The following is a 25292-nucleotide window of genomic DNA, read 5'->3' as shown; positions in this document are numbered from 1 at the left end:
CGTAACCCTCCCCATTTATCCGGGCTTGGGACCGGCATGAAGAAACACACTGGTTTGTATGTACCTGCCCTATAAGCTCTCTAAAATGATTCCTTTTTCAGTGCACTACAAGCTCACCATTACATATGAATCTAATAGACCATGCCAGCCTTACATCTATATTACAGTGAGATTAACATGTATCAGACTACTTTTAAAATAAAAAAAAAAATTAAAATGAGTCAAGTGGAATTTTTTTTAGTGTATAAAACATCTTTCTTATCACTGCCATCAGTTAATAATCCTTAAATTAACTACCCATCACATCTTTTTTTTTGGCTTTCTGTTCAACATTTTTGTTCTTTGTTTTTTGTTAAATATATTAAAAACTGTATTTAAACTGTGTTTAATTAGGTAAGCCACAATAATAACACATTGTAGTCACCTTCTGAAATGTAACCATAGTTGCTGTTAAATGTGCTTTGCACTTCTATATACTTTGCTCCATATAGCCTGGTGAATGTGTGTTTAGAAGTTATTAATGGGTTGATGGATTTTTGTGAGAGGTTTTTTTTTCTTTTAAGCACCATGTAGTCTTTAAAATGATATTCTTAACAGAGCTTTGACCCTTTTTCCTCTCATTCCCTGCCCTGATATTTCACAGGCATTTAGCCGTGCTCATCGTATAGGCCAGGCCAACAAAGTGATGATCTACAGGTTTGTGACACGAGCCTCAGTGGAAGAGCGAATCACACAGGTGGCAAAGCGAAAGATGATGCTTACTCATTTGGTGGTACGGCCTGGCTTAGGATCTAAGACAGGTTCAATGTCTAAACAGGAGCTAGATGACATTCTTAAGTTTGGCACTGAGGAACTCTTCAAAGATGAGAATGAGGGTGAGTTTTCCAAGAGCATCTTTTTAAACCAACTATTCTAAGGGTTGTCTGCCATTTAGATGCAGATTTTTCAGCAGTCTAGGTAATATGATAAATACAAGACTGAACCCATTAGTTGTTGGTAAAATATTTGAGAAAGATTAAACTAAAAATAGACATGAGGCAGGTGAATAAATTATGGTTAACTATTTCTCTGACCATTGCTATATATTTTATCTGTTAAAGTTAACATGACATTCTGAAACACTGTTTCATCCATTTTAAAGTAGAAATTGCTAGCAATATATTGGCCATAAAATGTTCTCCCTCAGTTAAATAACTTTCTTTACTGCCATTTAGTGAAGTTCAAAGTTTACAGTTAGGTCCATAAATATTAGGACAGAGACAACTTTTTTCTAATTTTGGTTCTGTACATTACCACAATGAATTTTAAATGAAACAACTCAGATGCAGTTGAAGTGCAGACTTTCAGCTTTAATTCAGTGGGTTTAACAAAAAGATTGCATAAAAATATGATGCAACTAAAGTATTTTTTTTAACACAATCCCTTCATTTCAGGGGCTCAAAAGTAATTGGACAGTTGACTCAAAGGCTATTTCATGGGCAGGTGTGTCATTATGTCATTATCAGTTAAGCAGATAAAAGGCCTGGGGTTGATTTGAGGTGTGGTGCTTGCATGTGGAAGATTTTGCTGTGAACAGACAACATGCGGTCAAAGGAGCTCTCCATGCAGGTGAAAGAAGCCATACTTTCCCTATCCCTAGGGTTAGGGTTAGGGTTAGGGTTAGGGTTAAATGTATAATACTTAAACTACAGCTTTCAGAATATTGCCAACAGCCAATTAATTCAGTGGGTTTAACAAAAAGATTGCATAAAAATATGATGCAACTAAAGTATTTTTTTTAACACAATCCCTTCATTTCAGGGGCTCAAAAGTAATTGGGCAGTTGACTCAAAGGCTATTTCATGGGCAGTTGTGGGCAAGTCTGTCATTATGTCATTATCAGTTAAGCAGATAAAAGGCCTGGGGTTGATTTGAGGTGTGGTGCTTGCATGTGGAAGATTTTGCTGTGAACAGACAACATGCGGTCAAAGGAGCTCTCCATGCAGGTGAAAGAAGCCATACTTTCCCTATCCCTAGGGTTAGGGTTAGGGTTAGGGTTAGGGTTAAATGTATAATACTTAAACTACAGCTTTCAGAATATTGCCAACAGCCAATTAATTCAGTGGGTTTAACAAAAAGATTGCATAAAAATATGATGCAACTAAAGTATTTTTTTTAACACAATCCCTTCATTTCAGGGGCTCAAAAGTAATTGGGCAGTTGACTCAAAGGCTATTTCATGGGCAGTTGTGGGCAAGTCTGTCATTATGTCATTATCAGTTAAGCAGATAAAAGGCCTGGGGTTGATTTGAGGTGTGGTGCTTGCATGTGGAAGATTTTGCTGTGAACAGACAACATGCGGTCAAAGGAGCTCTCCATGCAGGTGAAAGAAGCCATACTTAAGCTGCAAAAAGAGAAAAAACCCATCCGAGAAATTGCCAAAATATTACGAGTGGCAAAATCTACAGTTTGGTACATCCTGAGAAAGAAAATAAGCACTGGTGAACTCAGCAACGCAAAAAGACCGGGATGTCCACGGAAGACAACAGTGGTGGATGATCGCAGAATCATTTCCATGGTGAAGAGAAACCCCTTCACAACAACCAACCAAGTGAACAACACTTTCCAGGGGTTAGGCGTATCGATATCCAGGTCTACCATAAAGAGAAGACTGCATGAAAGTAAACACAGAGGGTGCACTGCAAGGCGCAAGCCCCTCATAAGCCTCAAGAATAGAAATGCTAGATTGGACGTTGCTAAAGAACATCTAAAAAAGCCAGTACAGTTCTGGAAAAACATTCTTTGGACAGATGAAACCAAGATCAACCACTACCAGGAGTTTATTAAAACAAAGAAGTGGAAAATTCTTGAATGGCCAAGTCAGTCACCTAATCTTAAGCCAATTGAGCATGCATTTCACTTGTTGTTAAACTTCGGACAGAAAGGCCCACAAACAAAACAGCAACTGAAAGCCGCTGCAGTAAAGGCCTGGCAGAGCATTAAAAAGGAGGAGACCCAGCATCTGGTGATGTCCATGAGTTCAAGACTTTAGGCTATCATTGCCAGCAAAGAGTTTTCAGCCAAGTATTAGAAATGAACATTTTATTTCCATTTATTTAATTTGTCCAATTACTTTTGAGCCCTTGAAACAAAGGGATTGTGTTAAAAAAATACTTTAGTTCCCTCACATTTTATGCAATCTTTTTGTTTAACCCAGTGAATTAAAGCTAAAAGTCTGCACTTCAACTGCAATTGAGTTGTTTCATTTAAAATTCATTGTGGTAATGTACAGAACCAAAATCAGAAAAAAGTTGTCTCTGTCTAAATATTTATGGACCTAACTGTATATACAAGCAAAAACTCTTAAAACCAAACAGATAAATGCTGGTATTTAAATGTATAATACTTAAACTACAGCTTTCAGAATATTGCCAACAGCCAGTTAGCTTGAAAAAAATGTGAATGCACCACCAATTCTCATTAGAGCTAAGATTTGTTCATTGTTTAAAAAGGGCAACTGTTAAAATGTCAGAGTAATAAAAACTGTACAGAGTGCTTTTCATTAAAATACAGAAGCAGAAAGACAAGTATTTTTCTATCTTGCAAGAGTCTGTTAATTTTCAAAGCTTTTTAGCTCTATGATTATGATGTCAGAATTACTTGAGAATTCCTGGTAAAGCAAATGAGGAAATGTGCTGGTAATTTTTAGGTTGAAATTAAAACCATAATTATAATTTTAATATTACATTTTTAGTATAGTGATTACTGATAAGTAAGAATTTGGTAATGAAGAAACAGGAAACATTTAATAGAATCATTAGCACTACATGTCTCTTCAGAAGCGTTGTGTGTTGCCTAATCATAATTCAAGATTATCACTGTACTAAGATGCAACAATTTATGTCCATATTTTAAAAAAAATCCTTTCCTTATACTATGTACATTCTCAAGAGTTTCAGTGTAGGATGATCTGAAAATAATATTGCAATTGTGGAACATGTGGCAAATATGGTACTTACTATGTGAAATGTTGTGCTCTTTGGTAGATATGTCAGCTTATGCTACAGGGAACTTGGACCAGTAACCTTAACTAGCTATAACAATCTTACCAGCACCTAACTTGATGAATAGTTGTTTAAAGAAGTAAAAATCAGTGATGTGCTTATTTTATTTTGAAAACAGTATGGCAAAAACAACTTGATCTTTATAACTTTATTGTAAAAAATGTATTTGCTTTGTAAAGTACTTTGTGATGATGCGTGCTTTAGAAGATACATCCATGCATCCATCCATCCATCAGTTTTATTAACCAGCTTATCTAGGACACAGTTATAGGGCAGCTAGAGCCATTCCAAGCAAGTATCTGGCTCAAGATGGGAGCAGAACATGGAGGGAGCACCATTCTATCACAGGGTGAACATGCACGCACACACTATGGACAATTTAGCAATAGCATTTCACCTATATTTCATGTCAGAGGAAACCTCACCAAGTGGTGGATCCACACACAAACATGGGGAGAACATGCAAACTCCATGCAGGGAGCATCTACGGTGTGAACCGTGGTCTCTTTATTGCCAGGCAGCAGTGCTTCCACTGCACCACCTTGCTGCCTGCTTTGGATGATTGTAATGTAAAGTAAATTCTGATCGAAATATTAAATCCTTAATGCTTAAAAAGCAATATTAAATGACTCATAAGCTGTTTTATGTATATTTACATTACAACAGCCAAATGCTGAATTTGCGAAAAAAATTTGTTATAATTAAGTGTGATAGAAAATCGTTTAAACTTGCCTCAGTTTACTCTTAATAATTTGGAACAATGCATTTCTACCATTCTAGAGTAGGAAGATTAAAAGTGTGTTGTTCCAAGAGTGGCTTAGAATCTTCTGTATTAAAGAGCAACTGGTAGCCTCAGCATCATATTAATTTCTGTAAGCATTTTCCAATTGCATCAGGTAGCAAAATTTTGGAAAGTAAAATATTTACCAATTTTGCTACTGTGACATTTACAAATGCTAATCAGATGTCTAGTTTCTTTTATAGCATTTTTCTCAAGAATTAATTCACTCCCTTGTTTCAATAGGAGAAAATAAAGAAGAGGACAGTAGTGTAATTCATTATGACAATGCAGCAATTGAGAGACTACTGGACCGCAACCAGGATGCAACAGATGACTCTGATATGCAAAATATGAATGAGTACCTGAGCTCTTTTAAAGTGGCGCGTTACGTGGTTCGTGAAGAAGATAAGGTTAGTAAATTTGATATGAACTGTCTGTGATTCAGTTTTTCCTTAAACGATGTGCAGGGATTAGTTTAAAAAGGTCTAATATGTTTATGTTTATCAGCTTTTAAATAATGGGTTTATTAAACAGATAAACTGGATTCAGACTGTCTTAAAACATTGTCAAAATAAATAGATCCAGGGACCTTCCCTCAACACCACCACTTTCTTGTAAAGTTTTTAAAATAGTATTTTATATTAGTCGAAGAACCCTAATCTTCAAAACATAAAATTTAGGATTTTTCACTTCACTTTACTTTGTGGAAGTGTTTTCCCATGGGTCTGCCCAGCAATCCCTGTTGTCCACTTTACCAAACAAGCATTCCAAGCACTTTTTGTGAATATTTTTAGGAATGTAACCCAGCCTCAGCTTTCTGGCTGTCTGTTGCTAAATTTCTATCACCTGTCTTTCATACTAACATCCCTTTCCCACTGCATTTTGTTTTTCACTCAACTGCTCATTTCTTTATTTCTCTCCCTCTCCTCTGTCCAGCAGGGGCAGTTTTGTCAAAGCATCAAATGAAATCATATGTTCTTATTTTCTTTTTTGTTCTTGGCAAGCTTTTTTCTTTTTTTTTTTCTTTTTCTCAGTTGTACTCTTTTGGGACTCTCAGCAGCCATAATGAATGAGTCATCTGGTACATATGTTGCCATTTGGTACATTCTGGTGCAACTTCTGCAAAACCAGTTCGCTTGTGGTTGCCCACACTGTCTCCTTTACCTAAGTTTTATCTTATTTTGGCCTAATCTCTAGGCAGTATTTTATACTAGTTTATTCTCAGGCAGTTTTCTTTTTAAATTAAATTAAACTTTATTAATCCCATGGGGAAATACTTTTTATTGGGGTACATTTTATGGATGGGTAGGGGTGATTAGTATTTTTACTTATTGTGTTTATCATTGTGTTATTTTAACTTTTTTATGAGAAACCTGTTGGTGATTGTTATTTCTACTAATGAAACATGGACCTATAGTCATATAATAAAATCCAAACTAAAAATCAAGTTCAAGATAAGGAGCTGTTTGCACTTCTTATGTTTTGTAAATAGTTTCTTCTTTCAGTTGGTGTAGAAGTCAGAATGTGTTTTATTACTTCTGGTTTCTCATTTAGAGCAAGTGGATCTTGACTTTTTTTGCAACACATCTTTGGTTTTCAATATTGAAAAATGCAGTTTGACATGGATCACATTACTGATGTAACTTTGTCAAGTAAAGGTCTTTAATGAACAATTTTTTTTTTAATTATGTAAAAGCAATATTTTGTAATAGTCATTAGTTTTGATTGTCACCATGCATTTCTGTCTCTGATGGTGTTCTTGCATAGTGTATATCCTAGACCTTGCCTTTCATGACTATATGCCCAATTGGCTTGATGCCCTGCCGAGGTTGCTACACTTTTCTTTCTTTCTGCCACTTGGTTTTTTGAGATCAGTTGGCCATAAGCACACAGCTCCAGGTCAGCTTGCCATCCTTTATTTACACATAAAGTCCAATGACCAATGAGCATAATAGTCTTGCACTTGATTATGAATTCTGAACACAAATGTATCATGTCTTAGGAGATTATAAATAGATGGGCTTGCAGGAACTGTGATTTTATTACTGTAACCTTTTCTGGCTATAAGTCCAGTGGTTACCTAATTTTTTTTTTAATTTCCATGACATATCCAGTTATATAATTGCACAGTAGATTGTAGGTCTACTTTTTCTTACTGACATTCTGGTGGCTATCGGGCGCTTTCTTGATAACTTTGCCTTAAGATTATTGTTGTCTTATTGTTTTTTCTTCTCTGTCGCTTGATTGCCTTTTGTGATGTGCTTGACGACGATCAGCAGTGGTTTCTTTCTCCTAATATGGTTAACACTTAGTTTCTGGGTCATTTTGCCATAAACACATGACCATAGATCATAACCATCAGGTTGCCAGTACATAACAATTTCTACCTCTTTCAGTTTGTTATTGGTATTTCATTCTGTATCCCATACTTGACACTTACATGATGAAGAAGAGCAACAACATTTGCTAATCACCTTCTGCAGTTTGCTTGATAATACAACAGATATCTATGGTGTTTCTTTTCTGTCTTGTCACTTGGTTTTGCGATCACTTTGCCATAATAAACACACAACTACAAGTCTCTAGGTCATCAGGTCACGTTCTAGCCGTAGTAGTTCACAAAAAAACATAAAACGATACTTTTTCTTTTGGATTAATTTCTTCTGTGAGCAGGGTGCTCTCTTGCTCTGTATTTTTTATTTTATGCAAAGAAAAGATTGGTAGACATACTTGTCCCAAAAGGATATGTAGCTTTTTACAATAATAAAATAGAAATCCCCCTCAAACACATGCAAGAATTACAATGAAGAAGAAAAAACGTAACATTTTTTGCTAATAATGAGAGCAGTCACTGTGAGGTATTATAAAACTGTATTGCTGTAGACATGAAGGAACCCCAGTAGCATTTCTTTACACACTTTTTGGGGCTTAAAGTATTCAACACTATTGCTCTCTGCTTCAGTTAGTTTTGTTAAGATTTCCATGGCTCTTTTTGTAAAGAAGTACTTGATTTTTTAATCCTCAAAGTTATTTTATATTTGATAGTATCAGAACAAGATTTAAACAAAAAAGTTGGGTAGTATGATAGTTGTTTGATTGCTGGGATGATGATGATTCATTATAGCAAGACGGTGGCACAGTTCACACTTAATTTTTTTTGGTTTGATAGCCGCCTGTTTGAATTTTTTACAGATTGAAGAGATTGAGAGAGAAATTATTAAACAGGAGGAGAATGTTGATCCAGATTATTGGGAAAAATTATTACGCCACCACTATGAACAGCAGCAAGAGGACCTAGCCAGGAATCTGGGCAAGGGCAAGCGAGTCCGCAAGCAAGTCAACTACAACATTGCTGCACAGGAAGATCAAGGTAGTATTTTAGTTATAATTTGAACACATATTAAGAATCAATCAGTTAGGTTGTACTGTAATAGTTGTGCAAGTCCAAGTATCTTGATCAAAAAAGTTCAGTTCAATTCTGTTTACTATCATGGGTCTATCCTAATTGGAGGATGAATCAAGCTGATACATCATTTTTATTTTTGCATGCCTAAATTATATGGAGCATGCCCCCTTGAATTGTCTTTATCCAGAATACTATAAAACTTTCCCAATGATTTAAAAATGGTTTCAAAATATAAAACATACAATAGATGAACTACTAAAGTGAAAGCACACTTATTAATGTAAGTACAGGGCTGGCTCTAGCATTTTTATGCTCTATGTAAAACTATAAATAGCACGCTCTTACATCAATTCTGTGACTCCATAGTGAAACTCATTATGTCAAAGAATGTAGGATTATTGCTGTTTTACGCATTGATATAGTATTACCTATATAACATTTGTTTGTAACTTGGTAGTTCAAAAGGATTGTGAATATATAAATGTTCATGTTTATGTATGCATTTTATATGGACTATAGGAATAAATTTGCTTTAATCAATACTACAATTCTTGGTATAATATACCACAGAAAACTACAGACATCAGGCAAATTAATGAAAATGTGAACATTTTAGAACTGAGTAAACACAAATATATCACTGTATAAATATAACAATATGATAATTACTTGTTGGTAAGTTTATTTTACAAACAGAATGCCAATGTTAAAAAGTAAATTATATATTGACCTTATTTACAATTATAAAAATACAATCTTTGAAATTCAAAAGGGCTTTTTCCTTGACTTCATCTTTGCAAATTTAAAAACAATTCCTTTTAAATCCACTGTTTCATGTTGTTTACTCTCCACTGATATGGTTACTTAGAATTATATAAATCAAAAGGACGTATATAAATACATTTTATCTTTATATAAATAAGCCACATATTTATGTATTTAAATATACAGGGACATTCATTCGAAAGAGGCCCCGAATAATCTGTAATAACTTTTGCTAGGACAAAGCAATCTGAACGAAACAACGTGCAATGTGCTCCTCAGTATATGGAGCTTTGAACAAGCTGGGATGCCCCTGCAGTGGAGCGATGAGGTAGGTGCTGGACAGCTATCGTGATGTTTAACCTACGTTTGCAACTTCTGGGTGCATACCGCCCGTACCCCAACACAAAACTTCAGGATGGTGGTGTACAGTACTGAGCAGTGTGTCTTCATGGTGCAACCTATTGGGTCACCAATTCGTTTAAGTAATGTCAGAATGAACTGGATGATCTTGAGTTAATAGAAGATTACCTCCAGCAAGATGGAGCAACGTGTCACACATCGGCAAGGAGCATGTTAGAGATTGAGTCCTTCTTATGCAACAGGGTAATTTCAAAGGGACTTTGGCCACTGTGGTCACCAGATCTGACACCACTAGACTTCTTCTTTTGGAGTATGCTCAAAGGAAAGTATCGGAACAAGCCTCTCACTGTGGAAGATTTGAAAGAAAAAATGAATGTGCTGCTAATCCCCTCTGAGACACTTGCCGACATGATCAGGAACATGGAGCGCCATGTCAAAATGTGTTTGGCAGAAAATGGAAACCACTTCCAGCATTGCATGTAATGCAATCAATTATACATACGTCAAGGTATACAGTAATCCCTCGTTTATCGCGGGAGATAGGTTCCAAGGCCGGCCACAATAACTGAATTTCCACGAAGTAGGGACAACATATTTATTTAATAATTTAACGTGCATTTGGACGTTTTTAAACCCTCCCTGTACTGTTTACAACCCCCCCTTTACTCTATTAATAACAGGGACAACTGTTAAGCAATATGAAATCGGTAGATAAGTTTACAGTTACTGTATAGCGAAGTACATGTACCTATATATGACGTGTTGATGGTGATGAATATGCTGTGCAGTAAAAATGATGATGATGAAGGTGATGATGACTTTTACTGCGCAGCCGATGACTGTATTTTACGTCTCTTCAGACGGCGGTGCCATTTCCTGGGGCACCTCTTCCACAGTTTCCGAAGGTGTATCCGTAGTAGTAGTAGGAACTGCCTCTTTTTTGCGAAGCTGCAAAAGCATTGTGATCGGCAGCTGCTGCCGGTCGAAGAGCAGCCTGTAGGCGGTCATGACGTCATCGACCTTGTTGCAAAATCGGACCGATCGAACCATATCGTCGTCCCATTCCTGTGACCGCTCTTGCAGATCCTTAGCCAGTCTGCAGCCACAGCCACGAATGTTCTCCCTTCCTTCAGCATATCCAGAAGTTTCACCTTCTCAGCGATCGTCATCATTCTTCGTTGGCGTTTAGGCTCAGCACCAGCCTTGGAAGAAGGAGCACGTTTGGGAGCCATTGCAGGGGGTGAAAATTGAAGCGAAGTTCAACACAAAGAAACCACAAAAAAAATCACACACAGTACAGTGTAAAGTAAACTGCTCGGCAAGAAAGCTTGAAGCGAAATGGCCGCGACAGAGAGACAAGGGGAGGTGCTGTGGGATCTGGGCATCAGTCAGAGCACCAATCACGGGGCCGATTAGAAAGCGGGAAGCTGTGATTTGTTGTCTCCCTCCCATGTACCAATCACAGCCTGTGTTACAACGCACTTAGTCACCGAACTTGCTTTGTTGTTCTTAGACTAGGAAATACTACTACTATATTTAAAAACCCATGAAGTCGTGAATCCGCGAAAAGTGAACCACGAAGTAGCGAGGGATTACTGTATAGCATTTTTTTGTTCAGATTGCTTCATCCTAACAGGAGTTACAACAGAATATTCAGGGCCTCTTTAGAGTAAATCTCTCTGTATAACGTTACACAAATGAATATTACATTATTTAATTAAGGTTTTCTATAAATTTCACAAACTTTACAAGTTATTCACATTAATACTAATATAGAGTAATAATTATTAATATAAAACAGACATAATATTAAATTTGAAATTCAAGAAGTGCCAAGGCAGCCTTGAAGTATTTTTGTTCCTCACCTGATGCGGTGCCAGGAATTCGAACAAGCACATAAATGGTCCTTCCAAAAACCAAACATAATGGCAGCACATTGTTTTGGAAAAATATCTGCATGGATCCAAAATATGCATCAAACCAATGCTGCAATTAGGATGGAAAACGAGATCAAGAGCAAACTTGGTGAAAGGGAAACAGCACAGAACAAAAGTAACTACAAACTTGCACCTGAAAAAAATTAAACTTTAATTGAATTCTGTTTAAAGAGAACGTCTCTGAAGCTGAGTTCTGTGCATTCTAGGAAGACCACTCGTAATGGGCTTGTGTAGGTCTTTATACATTAAGAGCAAATGCTCCTAGTGTTATAAAATAATGTAACAGGGTTAGTGGGAGTTGAGCAGTTGTATTGACTGTTGGTGTTTATAAGTCAAAGTTTGTACTGTTTAAAGAAATAATCTGCGCCCCCAACCAAAGTTTGCTGCTTTAGGTGACCACCTAGTTTTTTCCTAAATATAGAACAAGCTCTGAGTATGCATACATGTAAATAAAGAAAGTCTGGTGCTTCATTGGGCCTACTTCTCCCCATTTCATCTCCCAACTGTAGACTTAAATATGTCATTGTAAATTGTGGCTTTAAAACAACCAGTGATACATTTCTTACTTTCATAATCTTGCTTTGTTATTATCCAAAAGAATAACATTATCAAATCAGTTTAATCTACTTCATGGACCTGGGGGACCTGGCTAGTATCATTTTATAATGTTAAACATTTTTTTCTCAATAATAGAAAAACTGTTGGTGGTTCTAACAAGACACCCTTTGTATAAATAACAGCACTGCCAGTAATAGACAATAGATTAAATTTTTAGTTCACTGGCATGTTACCGTAAAAAACAAAAATTGACATGTGACCATTTTAGCTCTGAATGCTGTAGGCCAGACGGCCTATTTACTGTGAAATATGTACTGTTTCAGACTGGCATGATGATGTTTCAGATAACCAGTCCGAATACTCGGTGGGGTCTGAAGAAGAAGATGAAGACTTTGATGAAAGACCTGAAGGTACGTGGCATCTGATCAAGCTTCACAATGCTGGTAAAAATCAGCAATAAAAGGATATATTCCCTTAAATAAGGTGTTGTCTTACTTTGCTGCTCTGTCAGAACTCAATTTATTGGAAAGCTTTTTCTTTAATGAGTACTGTCTGATTTATGCTATATTTTTTAAACATTTTATTTTTCATAGTGATTTAACTATTAAAAGTCATTTGAAGCCTAATTAAGTAATTAAAGGTGCAATATGATTGCATGTTGAGCATTCAAATAAGCTTGATATTTGAATGAGTAAGGTAAGTATACCTGTTCGAAAGTAACAAGTAGCAGATGATTAACTGAGTACTATTTCAGTTTAACATAATTCTCCATATAGTAAAAATTATCCCGCTCCTAATACATATATTGCGTACTTAGCATATGCATTGCAGTATAATGAAAACTTTATCTCTAGGTGCAACTAGGAGTGTACCTGTGAAGCTAAGAAAGACATCACTGTTGCTGAAAAAGCCCCTTCCACTAGAAGACTTATGGATGAGTGGCTTATCTCAATTTAGCTCAGGGGGATTGTTAGTTAATGCCAAGTGTGCGAGTTTACATCTCACCTCAGCCTTCTCAGGGAGGATTACTACCTGTGAGTGGGCGTGTTGCTCTGAACATTTTCCTCACTGGTCACACTAAACCTGTGCAGACACATAACATAAAATAAAGCAGTAACAGTAAACACTAGCAAAACTGTTTTAAATTAGAAAAAAATATATAGGCACAGAATTTTTATGAGAAATATCAAGTAATAATCAATCAGTTCATGTATATTGAGGTATCAAATGATTAGCAGCATTTGAATTGATGAACTGATATTGCAGACTGGTTGGTTGTTCATATGCTGACTTAATGAAGTTGAATGTGTTTTTGTATTAAAGGACCATAAGCAAGGTAAAAATGATTTGAGGGTTCTTATTTATTGGGGGGCTGGCTGGGCTCTTCTTTAATTCTAAGGTTGACTTACTGAAGGTGGAATTCAGAATAAGATTATCATCTTTCAACAGAGTGCCTCCTCTCTTATCCATCTACACTGAAATAGTGATGGAGTGATGTTTTCTGTATTGTACTACATGATGAGGTGATATTGAAATCACCTGGGTCCTGTGGTGATTCTTTGCCTTTTTCATTTAGGATAGAGTTAGATGGGCTTTGTAGACTGTTCAAAACGTTTACTGCTATTTGTAGTCTCCTGAAAACTGTCCTCATAGAAGACAATCAATGGTTATATTTGTGATGGAATAATTCTATACAGTATTTGTGTGTATATTTTACTTTAAGCAAACACAAAGCACTCCATTGTTAAGTGTTAAAATTATGCCTGCATAAATGTACACTCTTATTTAATCATATTTTTTTGCCTAAGTAAAAATGATTTACATACCAAAATTCCTGTCCATTATAGTGTAAAGCCCTACCTCTTGATCTCTTTGCACAAAGCTAGAACCAACCCAGGATGTAGTTCAAGTCCATTACAAGGCAACTTAAGATCAATCCTATATTCAGTCAATACTGGCTAATCCAGAGTCCCCAGTATACCCACCATTCAGTTCTTTGTAATACAAGAGGCAACCTTTGTTCTCAGGAGAAAGATCCATAGACAATGACCAGGTTGTAATTCAAATCTAGTCTTCTGGAGTTCTGAGGCTGCAGCACTAATCAATATAGTACTATGACACTACAATATGATAAAATAGTTACCACTTGACTTTGTTATCAAACATGCACAACAATGGCAGAATCAATTACCTTAAATACAGTGAGATAAGTATGTGCTACCTTCCACAAGTCATGCTGATGAGGTCGTTGACGTAGGGACTACTTTGAGACCCTACTGTTTGATGATTCTGCTAAAAATATTGTTATAGACACTTTTGTTACAATACGTCAGTACATAATAATGAACAGTTTCTATTAGTAAGCCACTCTTACACCCAGACCCTTTTAATGAAAATTTAGATGTGAATCTCCATTGAGTATTCAGTTACTTGCAGTTTATTCTTCACTAAGATGTTGAGCCCACAGTCGGGCACACTGTCACCTGTCTTAAATTACAACAAACCAAAATAAAAATTCAAAATAAATAAGAAAAGAGAAAATAAAATGCTTGCCTGCTATTTTAGATGATTTTGTATGCTGTGCACTGTAAAGTTATTAAAATGAATCCTTATGGAATATAACGTTATATGGATGTATTTTTCATTTAATTTTTTGTCACTTTATTTTTATGATCTTGTTTTCTCCATTGACTAGGCCGCAGGCAGTCACGGCGCCAACTGAGAAATGAGAAGGACAAACCCTTGCCCCCCTTGCTGGCAAGAGTTGGTGGCAACATTGAGGTATGTGAAACTTTAGCATTTTCTAAATTTATACCACATTTAAAGTAGTAATATATGCAGGGTTTTATATTGTTTAAATTAGACTATCATGTGCTGTTTGAAAGTAGTGATATGAAAGCTTTGTAAAAGCTTTTTCATTAGGTTGTTTGCAGCCACTTATTTTTCTTTTTCAGTATAGTTTGTTTATTTTTATATATTAAAATGTATTTATGTTGAAATGCTCTTTCTAGACTGCATCCTGTCCAAGTTACAGGAGCAAGTCACACAATTTCCTTTTCAGCCAAAGCACGGAACCATGCCAGCAGCAGTTAATCAGTTTTTCTTAACTGACACAATTTTACTCAGCTCAAGAAAAAACTGGTTACACTGGCCCTGCTCCATACTTGAAACTAATCTAATTAAAATATCATGAGGATTATGATTTCTGAGTCATAGTTGTACAAGTATCATGATCAAATGATTTTGTTTAACTTCTTAATCATATGAGATTGTCATTTAAATATCTAGTTTGTTTGGCTTGTGCTTAGTGTTAAAGACAGGGGGCACCACTCAGGCTCAAAACCCTACACACACCACACCAGAACAATCCTGGGTGCCAAATAAATGTTTTAATTTTACAAAGTACCTTTTTCATAGTCAACTCCACAGTCTTCCAAGTACCAATCCTCCCTTTCCTCCTCCAAGTGAGCTTTTCCTTCTGCCTGTGTACTCAGACTCGGCTGGAGGAGGCTGGAGAGCTTGCTTTTATGTTTTACTAAGGAGTACTTTTGGTACCAGGGCATAGCCATACAGAAGCACTTTTGGTCAGATGGAAGCATCCTTCTCCCTGCAGTGCCCTCTGGCAGCACTCAAAGACCCAAACAAGGTCATCTCTCAGTACTACGACTCTCATGGATCCCCGCTGGTGTCCATGCCAGGTGTACGCCAATAGAGTGCTGCCATCTATCATACTGGGGGTAGGAACTGCTCACGATAAACAACCTTCCTCATTCTAACTGCTAATTTTATCCTTTGAGTGGGAAAGCAATCCAGCCCCATCCCAGCAAGGTTATGCCTCCTTCCATGCTGTCCTTACTTTATAGCTTCCTGACCGGGCAAGGGTCCAAAATACCACTTACATTAGACAAATAGTTTATTCATAATATTCATTACCACATCCCCACTAAATGTAGAGCTGACATTCATCTTAACCTGCATGTCCTTGAAATGTAAGAAGAAACCTGAATACCTGGAGAAAACACATTTTAACATTGTATGAAAATAACATGAGTTCTGCATTCACAGTTTACCTGGGATGCTAACTACTGCAATATCATATTGTCAAGCATTATTGATATCTTATTCTTAAAGATATAGTTTATGGCCTGGATATCTCATGTACTGTATGTATTTGTTTATTATGCAGTATTTCTAAGCTGCACAACCACATTTTTGACACAAAGTTGGATATAATCTGTTTCCAGCCTCTCCCTTTTGCTTTACTCCTTACACACAGTATTGTCGCTATATACACTGTATCATGCAGTGATTAAGAATACGATTGTAATGCACAGATAATTTGATCTGCTTGTTTTAATTCACTTTTTTATATAAACAAAATTTTAATTGCATTAAATGAAAGCAGTGTTTTGCCATTAATGCATTCAAGCCCCTATTAAAAAAATAAATAAAACAAATATAGCCAGCCATTTGTTTAGTTTGTTCTTGGTTTGTAGATCCAGTATATGTGCCTTAGTCCATTCCTGATGTTGGTGGCTAACTGCCCTAGGTTTTTTCCCTTATATTTCTATGCCATTTTTCCTTTCAATTATTTGAGTCAGTAACAATTTGCTTTTGCATAGATAGACTGTCAACCCTCCATTGCATCAGTATTTTTCCCTCCAAATGAATCCATAAAGCTTACGCATGCTAATTATTAAGGACATATTATGACCTTTAGGTTTTAAAATGCAGTATTTCACTCAGTAGCACAAAAATATCCTGTAGCTTCCATTTATGGGTGTTGGAGAATCAGAGGGGTTGATTAAGTGTGCTGTACAGCACAGTTTAGTTGTTTTAGGAAAAACAAATAATCCCATTTTATCATTAAAATCAAATACCCAAAACTGTTATCAGTTACTGTTTTGTATTTCAGCAGAAGACATTTGTGATGCACAAACCTGTCAGTTTTGGTCATTATTAATTATCTTCTGGTAATTAATAAGACATTTTAGAAAGTTCAGTAAATTACAGTCGTAAAGAGTACATGCTGATGATATGAAAAACACCAACAATAATCTCTTAGATAAATAAATGTAATTATTGAAAGTAACAGCTGAAAGGATATCCCTGCAACCACAATATGGATAGACTGGTCAGATAATGGAAAGATGGAAGACATAATCAGCATGCTATTAACAGTATATCCACACACAGATACATTACATTTTGTGACTATGCACTGTCAAAGCAAATTTACAGGTAAATGCCATTATTTTCCATAAAATCATAGCACCATGGTTACTAAGGCACCACGTTTGCTTGTCCAGCATTAAAGGAACAGCAACACAACAGAATCACTCCAACATAATCAGTCTCACTTTTACTTAATGATGTCAGAAACATGAAGTCACCCTTCATGGAGAAAAACTCAGCACAGTTTACCATGGTTAAGGTATAGATATAATTCAGTGTTCTTTAATTTCTCACTGTGATGCCACCGATTTCAATGGAGAGGACAGAATAGTTAATAATACTGTATACATAGCATTTCCAAAGGTCTGATGATTTGTTCTCAATAAATTTCTGTAATTTTACTTTTTTATGTTCTCTGCCTTTCTTGTTACTGTTTTTACTAATTTGTTAATTAAACTGAAAATGAAAGCACAAATGCATGGTGACATTTACAGGAAAGTTAAGAAGTCTTGCTTGCAACTAAAGCATAACATGTCTTAACTTATACAGTGGTATGCTAAGTAAAACATATATTTCATGCATCCTATTAGCTACTGTTGATTACTTTTGTGCAGTGTCTCATTTTAAGCAGTAACAGCTCCAAGTCCCAACCACCCTCCCCACCAATCCATAAGGCAAACTTTGCAGCAAATCACTTATAATTTTATCTCTCTATTAGAGGGATCTATCTATCAACTATATTTATATCGTATGTGGAACAGTTCATAATTAAACTAAATAAGTGTTATTTACTACATCCTCAACAAAGTGTGAATTTTATCTTGGGTCCATCTGTAAGAGTTTTGCTAACTCCAGAATATCTCCTTATCAGCTTAATGTCACAAACAAATTTAACCAGTCTGTAGTTGTTTACATTAAAAATATCTATCTATCTATCTATCTATCTATCTATCTATCTATCTATCTATCTATCTATCTATCTATCTATCTATCTATCTATCTATCTATCTATCTATCTATCTATCTATCTATCTATCTATCTATCTATCTATCTAATACAGTACAAAGTTTAGCCACATTTGCAGTTATCTGCCGAACATACCTTGAATCCCTCTCACATATAATTTCATTACTAGATTGTGGTACCATATCAAAAAGCTTTTTGAAATTTCAAGTAGATGTTGTATGTTTTATTAGTTAAATATTTTTTATTTGCTTCTTTATAAAAGCTCAGTATATTAGCATTATAGGAATAGCATTATAGGAATGTCTAAACCTGCTGTTACTCCACAAACACATTTGTGTTGCATAGCAGTTTTCTATATCTTACAAAAGTACTTAAATGTAATGTAAGTTATCCATTGCATAACTACTACATTTTTCATATAATGAGGCAATGTTTGGTTATTCCTAGTATTTTGGAATTTTCAGAATTTAAACCACTTTCTAATGTTGCAGCTAAAGCTTATTTGTACCAGAACCATATAAGTCAATTTGAAATATTATTTAAAAAACATATAGATAGTAGGTACTGCTAAAGCCTATTTTTCCAAACGTAATGTTGATAACATAGAGCGGGGTGCCCAATGCATCGATCACAATCGACCGGTAGATTGCAAAGGTAATGCAGGTAGATCGCATTGCATTCCAAAAAAAAAATCTGAGATCTCTTTTCTTCTTACACACTGGTCATCTCGCACGCACGTTCTAACGCGCAAGCTACTGCAAAACTCTGGCTGTGATCTAGTTAGCCTTCCAATTTATATCGACTAAAGAAGGGATTTAAGAAAAAAATTTGTTTGGGGAGGGTATGGGCTGGATGTGGAATTGGAAGAGGATTTTTTTTCTCACAATGTCACAATCGAAGTGCATTTGTCTGATCTGTCAATCTATCATTGCTATTCCAAAGAAGGAAAATGTGCAAAGGCACTTTCGAACTGTTCATAAAAACTACGAAACTGACTTCCTTCCGAAAAGCGATCCGAGAAAGAGAAAGGAGCAGGAACTGAAATCGCAGTTAATCGGACAGCCGTCATTTGTCACTCGGCTGAATTCAAAAGCTCCTTGACTGCATTATTCAGCTCAACTTATTTATGCGAGTCAGCCTTTTCTCACATGACGATTATTAAATCCAAATACTGTAGTGACCATAAATGTTTTGAATTGTGCCATAAAGGTTATTCAGTTATGCAAGGTACAACAACATATGTTTTATGTATAAAGTATACTCTCTCTCTCTCTCATATATATATATATATATATATATATATATATATATATATATATATATATATATAATTTTAAGGTAGATCATTATTTTGACCTGGTCATTTTAAAAGTAGCTCGCAAGCCGAAAAAGTGTGGGGACTCCTGACATAGAGTATATCTATGTCTCTGAAGTAATGTGAAAAGTAATAATGTGAATGTGTGCATGTATATTTAAGAGAGAAATAGCTACATATTTATACTGTACGTTTTTTTATTTTCATATGTATTATCCTTAGTTGGTTTGTGGTGGGTGCGGCAATGCACTGTATCAGTACGTGCTCCTAACCTCTCTCTCACTGTTAGAAAAGTGGTATTGGTAACCTGAATTTTTTTTTTCTTTTTTTAAACTTAAATACCTGTTTCTGACTGTGCCAGATATTCATTTTCTCCCTCAAGGGAATCGAATGTGTTCCTTTATAGGATTTATATTTATTTTTACATTTATATTAAGTATAGTATGGTGCAAATATGAACCCAACTGTACCACTGAGGAAAGTAGATAATATCAAATATAATATATAACTTTTTTGTAGGTGTTTTTTTTAATTTTATATTTCAATTCTTGACATATATTATTATTGATATATAATATTTCACAATATAAAATTAGTATTTCTTACTTTAGATCATCAGCATGCAACAAAGACCTGCAGTTTAGATGTATACAAATATTTGAATGTGTACAAATTTATAAAAGAAAATTATGCAATCACTATTTGGGGGGAAAAGTGCTAAAATAAACTCCAACCAACTGAAAACAGAGAAAATGCAAATTCCTGTTTACACCTGGAAAGACTAGTAATACACTTTAATTAATTAAAATTTCCAAATTTATTTTATAAGGGGAAATTATAAATGTTTTTAAAATTTGCCTATAATTTTTGTTTGCCTCTTTCTAGCTGATTGATAGTATCTTTTCCCTTAATTGTTTAATACTGTAGCATCTGTAGCATATACCGTAGAAAAATTATTCAGACAACAGTTCAAAATTCTTTTTATAGCAAGAAACATTACTGAAAGTATGTGCTTTTCAGTGGTGCAACTAGATGTACAGTTTCCTTGATTTCAGAGATTTGTCTTTGCAATTAAACTGTTTTCCATTAGAGGCTATGTCCCATAAAATAATAAAGAATTTGACATGATCAAGCTCTTTTTAATGTGAAAGTATAGTTTTACATTTTTAGCTATTGAACTTTCGTGTTAAACTAAGCAGACATTGAATGTAAGATTTTTCTTTTACTTGTTCACACTTTGCAGCACTGCTGAATGTCCAAATAATGGTTTGAAGTTTACCTTTTGTCTCTATATCGTACAGATTTCATATATTATAGCAGTAGTTTAAAATCTGCATGTCTATTTTGGTTTTCTCGGAAATCCAATTTCCTCTTTGTTTTTTTTTGTTTTTTTTTTAAATCTTCATCTTAAGGCAAAAGTAAATTCAGGATATTTTCTTTAAGCCGAGTGATGAGCACCTTACTCATGCTAATGCTCCCTTCCAGACCTGGCAGCTGTGTGTTTTCCTGGGAAGTGAATTAAAGAGTTTATCATTTCCCCTCATTCACACAGAAAGAAGCACAACTGCTCTGTTGAGCAGTTTTGTGAAGGTGCAGCTTCTGCTTTGAGTTGGTTGTCTTTGTGGCCTACTTCTTGATGCCTTCACAGTACATGTCTCAGACATCTGCTCAAGTGAAAAGCCAGGGAATTGGTAGTAGGAGCCATGAGCTAATTGGGCATTTCTGACGGCTTTTTCTTGTTGGCTTTATTTGTTGTATTTTTCTTTCACATAATATCTGCCATCTGGAATCGATAGACCTAGATGGCACTCCACTTAAGTGTCACCAAATTCTACTCACAATCATGGTATATATTCATTTGCCTCATTAAATTTCATTCTAAAGTGAAGCATATTTTATAAATTAAAAAAAAAAATGTAGCCTGTTTTATATTTTGTAATTGGAGCTAATAGGTACTGGGGTCCCAGTTTGGAGGAAAAAAATCCTTGAAACTTATCAAATATGTCCACTTTGAAGTAGCTATAGTTTCAATTTAAGAAAACATGCCTTCCACATTTTTCAGGCATGCTTGTCACAACAAATGTAAACTGAAAATAATACATTTAATCACAGATTCTGGATACTATTTTATTAAGCCAAGGATACTTTTCTTGGTCACTTGTCATCTTGGCCGTTGTGGGTAGAATTATGACAGGTCGTCTTCACTAAGCTATATTCTTCTACTTTTGCTTCTGCATCTCTCTTTCATCAGTAGTTATATTCTGCAGTGGCTTATACAGAGTTTCTCTGTACTTTGTACGCTATGGACTGAAGTGGGTGCTTGTGCTTTGTCCCCAAACCCAAATGACAACCAAAGAACAAAAGTAGCAAGAAAGAAGAAAGAAAAAGGTTTTATTGCCAAACCAAGTGAATAGTCTAATTATCCCACAAACACAAAGGGGCTTAAAAATAAAAATACCTAAGCCTTTTGATCCTCCTATTTACCCTCACATATTCATTCACCTCAAACCTCCTTCGTTTTTCTAGCTGCTTAGCGATGGCATCTGCCCAACTGTAAGGTCCACTGTATAATGACTGTGGGGTCTTTTAAGCATAGATCAAAAAAAACCTCCTGGGTAAACTTTCACAGATGTTTCTGGGTTACCTCATGAAAGCTCTAAAGTCTGCAGGATACCCCTGAGCAGCTCCTCCTGCTGGCACGAGGTTTCCCTGGACTGGGTTGATCAGACTGCCTATCCTCCCCAATAATCTTGCAAATCTAACTTCCAGTGTGCTCTAGTGGCATGGAGGACATGAACAAGAGTAACAAATTGATTGTTCTTTTCCACTTTCACAACACATAATAATTTTGAACTGAACTGATTATCGTTCATTGTATATCGTGATTCGACTTTCGCGGCTTCACTCCATTGTGGATTTTATATGTAAGTATATCTAAATATATAGCAGGTATTTTCCACTGGTTCATGGATTTCTGCGGACAATGGGTCTTTTAATTTATGGTACATGCTTCCTCAGTTGGTTTGCCCAGTTGATTTCATACAAGGGAAGCTATTGGCGGATGGCTGAGAAGCAACCCAATCAGAGCACGTATTACATATTAAATAAAACTCCTCAATGATATATGATATGCTTCCCGCGCTGTGCTTCGCATACTTAAAAGCCCAAACAGCACGTATTGCTTTTGATTGTTTGCTTTTCTCTCTCTCTGTCTCTGACATTATTTGCTCCTGATGCGCACTCCTTTGAAGAGGAAGATATGTTTGCATTCTTTTAATTGTGAGATGGAACTGTCATCTCTGTCTTGTCATGGAGCACAGTTTAAACTTTTGAAAAAGAGACAAATGTTTGTTTGCAGTGTTTTAAAGTCACTGTCTCTAAAACCTCCTGTTTTTCTGTGCAAATCTGTAACCCAAGCGTGACAATATAAACTATAGTTTTTACTTCAGGGATTTTCACCTTTCGTGGGGGGTTCTGGAACGCAACCCTCGCGATCAAAGAGGAATCACTGTATTTTTTTTATTTTTTTTTTGTTTTATGTCTTACATTTTTGAAGAGGCAAGTCCACCTGCATGTTGCACTTTCTGTGGTGTATTGTGCACATGCACAATAAATAACAAAATACTCAAAAATTGAAAAGGGCAAATATGATAGAGCTCAACTGCGATGAAATACATTGACGTACTACAAACTTACGTTTTTTTAATGCATGATGAGTTGCTGTTGGTTAGGATATTGAAATTAAAGAGCTCTGGACAAAGTTTTTGAGTTGGTAAACTTATGCTCAGTGATACCAAGCAATCTGTAAGTACACAAAAAGAATGTGCTAACTCCATGCAGGACCTGGTTCTGTGAAGCAGGAATGACAGCTCTGTGCTACTTCCTAGCCTATGCTAAAACATCTGTACTAAATTTACTAAACTTAATCCCAATTAACAAGTACATGGCTATAACATCTCTTCAGTTATTGTTACTTGTTTACATGCAAAACCACTTGTGTACTCACTCTTTTGTTAGATCAGCAAAGTTCACAAATGCATTTTCATACCAGGCAGCAGGCAATATCTTTGTGAAATGATGAAAAAAGCTCCTGTATAGTGAAAGAATGTGAGCAATTATAGGTGTGACTTCTTTCATTTATTTTTGACTAGTTATTTGAAAAATAGAGACAGTAAGTCATATCTGGGCATCAAATTCTGTAATTCCAGTAACTGTGATTGGCAGTGACCTGTCAAGGTGAATCTATACCTTGAATCCAAGAACCCTTGAACCTGAGGTTGCCATAGAGGAAGACGAGCAGCAAAGTTAAAGTAACAATATGTGTACAGTATCAAGATGTGGGTCAATACTGTTACATTTTTGACTTAAAAAATGGCATACTCTCTAAATTTTAATGCTTTTTTTCATATTGTTCTGTCATTGACATAATAAAATAATGACCAATTTAAAACTATTCAGTACTTCAATTCTTGGCTTAGGCTGTCTGTTTGGAGGCTTACTCCCACTACCTCAGAGACACCAATGTTCAATTTAATGCTGGCAGTTTATCTGCCATGAGTGAAATTAGGATGTGTGCATGAGCGAGCCTTAAATCCTACCTAGAAGACAGTTCCTGTATTGACACCAAAACACCAAATGAGGTGTTAATAAGGTCAGAAATGCCCAGCACAAGAGCTGTGCATGTATGGAATAAGGAAAGTGTTCACATTTGGCAAAACTGTTCTGACTGTTGCTGAAAAATAAAGAAAGAACATCTTAATTTTCTATACTGTAATTTGATACACAGTTATTATTGCTGAATAGAAAGCACTGCCAGTTTTTATTTAAAAACCACTGTTCCTAATTGTGGTGCATAAGAGAGTAATAGAGCATTTTGTGCTTCACTCCATAACATTTTAAACATTAACAATTCTAAAAATTGCACCATGTAATCTGGATGATTCTGTTATATTTTTGTGAATGTAGTATTTGACTGTCCATTTTTAAGTACATTTTTAAGTTGAAATGAATGCTGTGTATTTTTTAGAAATGATGTATCTAAATTAAGTAAGAGTTTTAGTTTTGCCCAAATTAATCAGTCCCCACTATGCAATCTTTAATTATCATCACTAAAAATGCATTCTAAACTCTTTTTTTTTTTATCTTGACATTAAAGTAAAAATATACAGGGCAGATTTTTTTTGAGGGTGTCATGTTAGTAGCATTTTAAGTTACAGTAATCCCTCGATTGGGAGGGTTGCGTTCCAGAACCCCCCGCGATAGGTGAAATTCCGCGAAGTAGAAACCATATGTTTGTATGTTTATTTTTATATATTTTAAGCCCTTAGAAACTCTCCCACACTGTTTATAAATATTCTCCGCACAGTTTATACAGTAAACCCTCGTTTATCGCGGTTAATCCGCTCCAGACAGATAAATGAATTTCCATGGAGTAGGATGACAAGACAGAGATGACAGTTCTTTCTCACAGTTAAAAGATTGCAAACATATCTTCCTTTTCAAAGGAGTGCGTGTCAGGAGCAGAGAATGTCAGAGAGAGAGAGAGAAAAGTAAACAATCAAAAATCAATAGGGCTGTTGGGCTTTTAAGTATGCGAAGCACCACGATATAACAGCCGCAATGAAGGGATCAATGTGAAGGTAGTCTTTCAGCATTTTTTAGAAGAGCATCCGTATCTTCTAAGCAAACAGCTTCTGTGCAAACAGCCCCTCTGCCAGGAGCAGAGAATGTCAGGGAGAGTGAGAGAGACAGAGAAAAGCAAACAATCAAAAATCAATACGGGCTGTTAGAGCTTTTAAGTGTGCGAAGCACCGTGCGGGAAGCATATCGTATATCATTGAGGAGTTTTATTTAATATGTAATAGGTGATCTGATTGGGTAGCTTTTCAGCTATCCGCCAGTAGCGTCCCTTGTATGAAATCAACTGGGCAAACAAACTGAGGAAGCATGTACAATAAATTAAAAGACCCATTGTCCGCAGAAATC

At 35.7% G+C, this 25292-nt stretch overlaps 1 protein-coding gene across 7 annotated transcripts in view; it reads left to right on the top strand.

Moving 5' to 3' along the window:
• chd3 (chromodomain helicase DNA binding protein 3) overlaps nt 1–25292 on the top strand; it is a 171698-nt gene that overhangs the window by 101267 nt on the left and 45139 nt on the right. For 5 of the 7 annotated variants that reach the window (XR_005632883.1, XM_039747025.1, XM_039747022.1 and 2 more), the window contains 5 exons: nt 644–875; nt 5068–5234; nt 8017–8194; nt 12174–12260; nt 14546–14631. Coding sequence is in view for 6 of the 7 variants with exons in the window: in XM_039747025.1 (XP_039602959.1) it covers nt 644–875; nt 5068–5234; nt 8017–8194; nt 12174–12260; nt 14546–14631 (750 nt within the window). In the remaining variant the exon portion in view is untranslated. The remainder of the gene's footprint in view (nt 1–643; nt 876–5067; nt 5235–8016; nt 8195–12173; nt 12261–14545; nt 14632–25292) is intronic. The other 2 variants (XM_039747026.1, XM_039747023.1) reach the window with 1 other exon arrangement.

The sequence above is a fragment of the Polypterus senegalus genome, chromosome 3, assembly GCF_016835505.1.
Source record: "Polypterus senegalus isolate Bchr_013 chromosome 3, ASM1683550v1, whole genome shotgun sequence".
NCBI lineage: Eukaryota > Metazoa > Chordata > Cladistia > Polypteriformes > Polypteridae > Polypterus > Polypterus senegalus.
The sequence above is the reverse complement of the archived record's forward strand: the minus strand, read 5'-3'. Positions and strand labels throughout refer to the sequence as shown.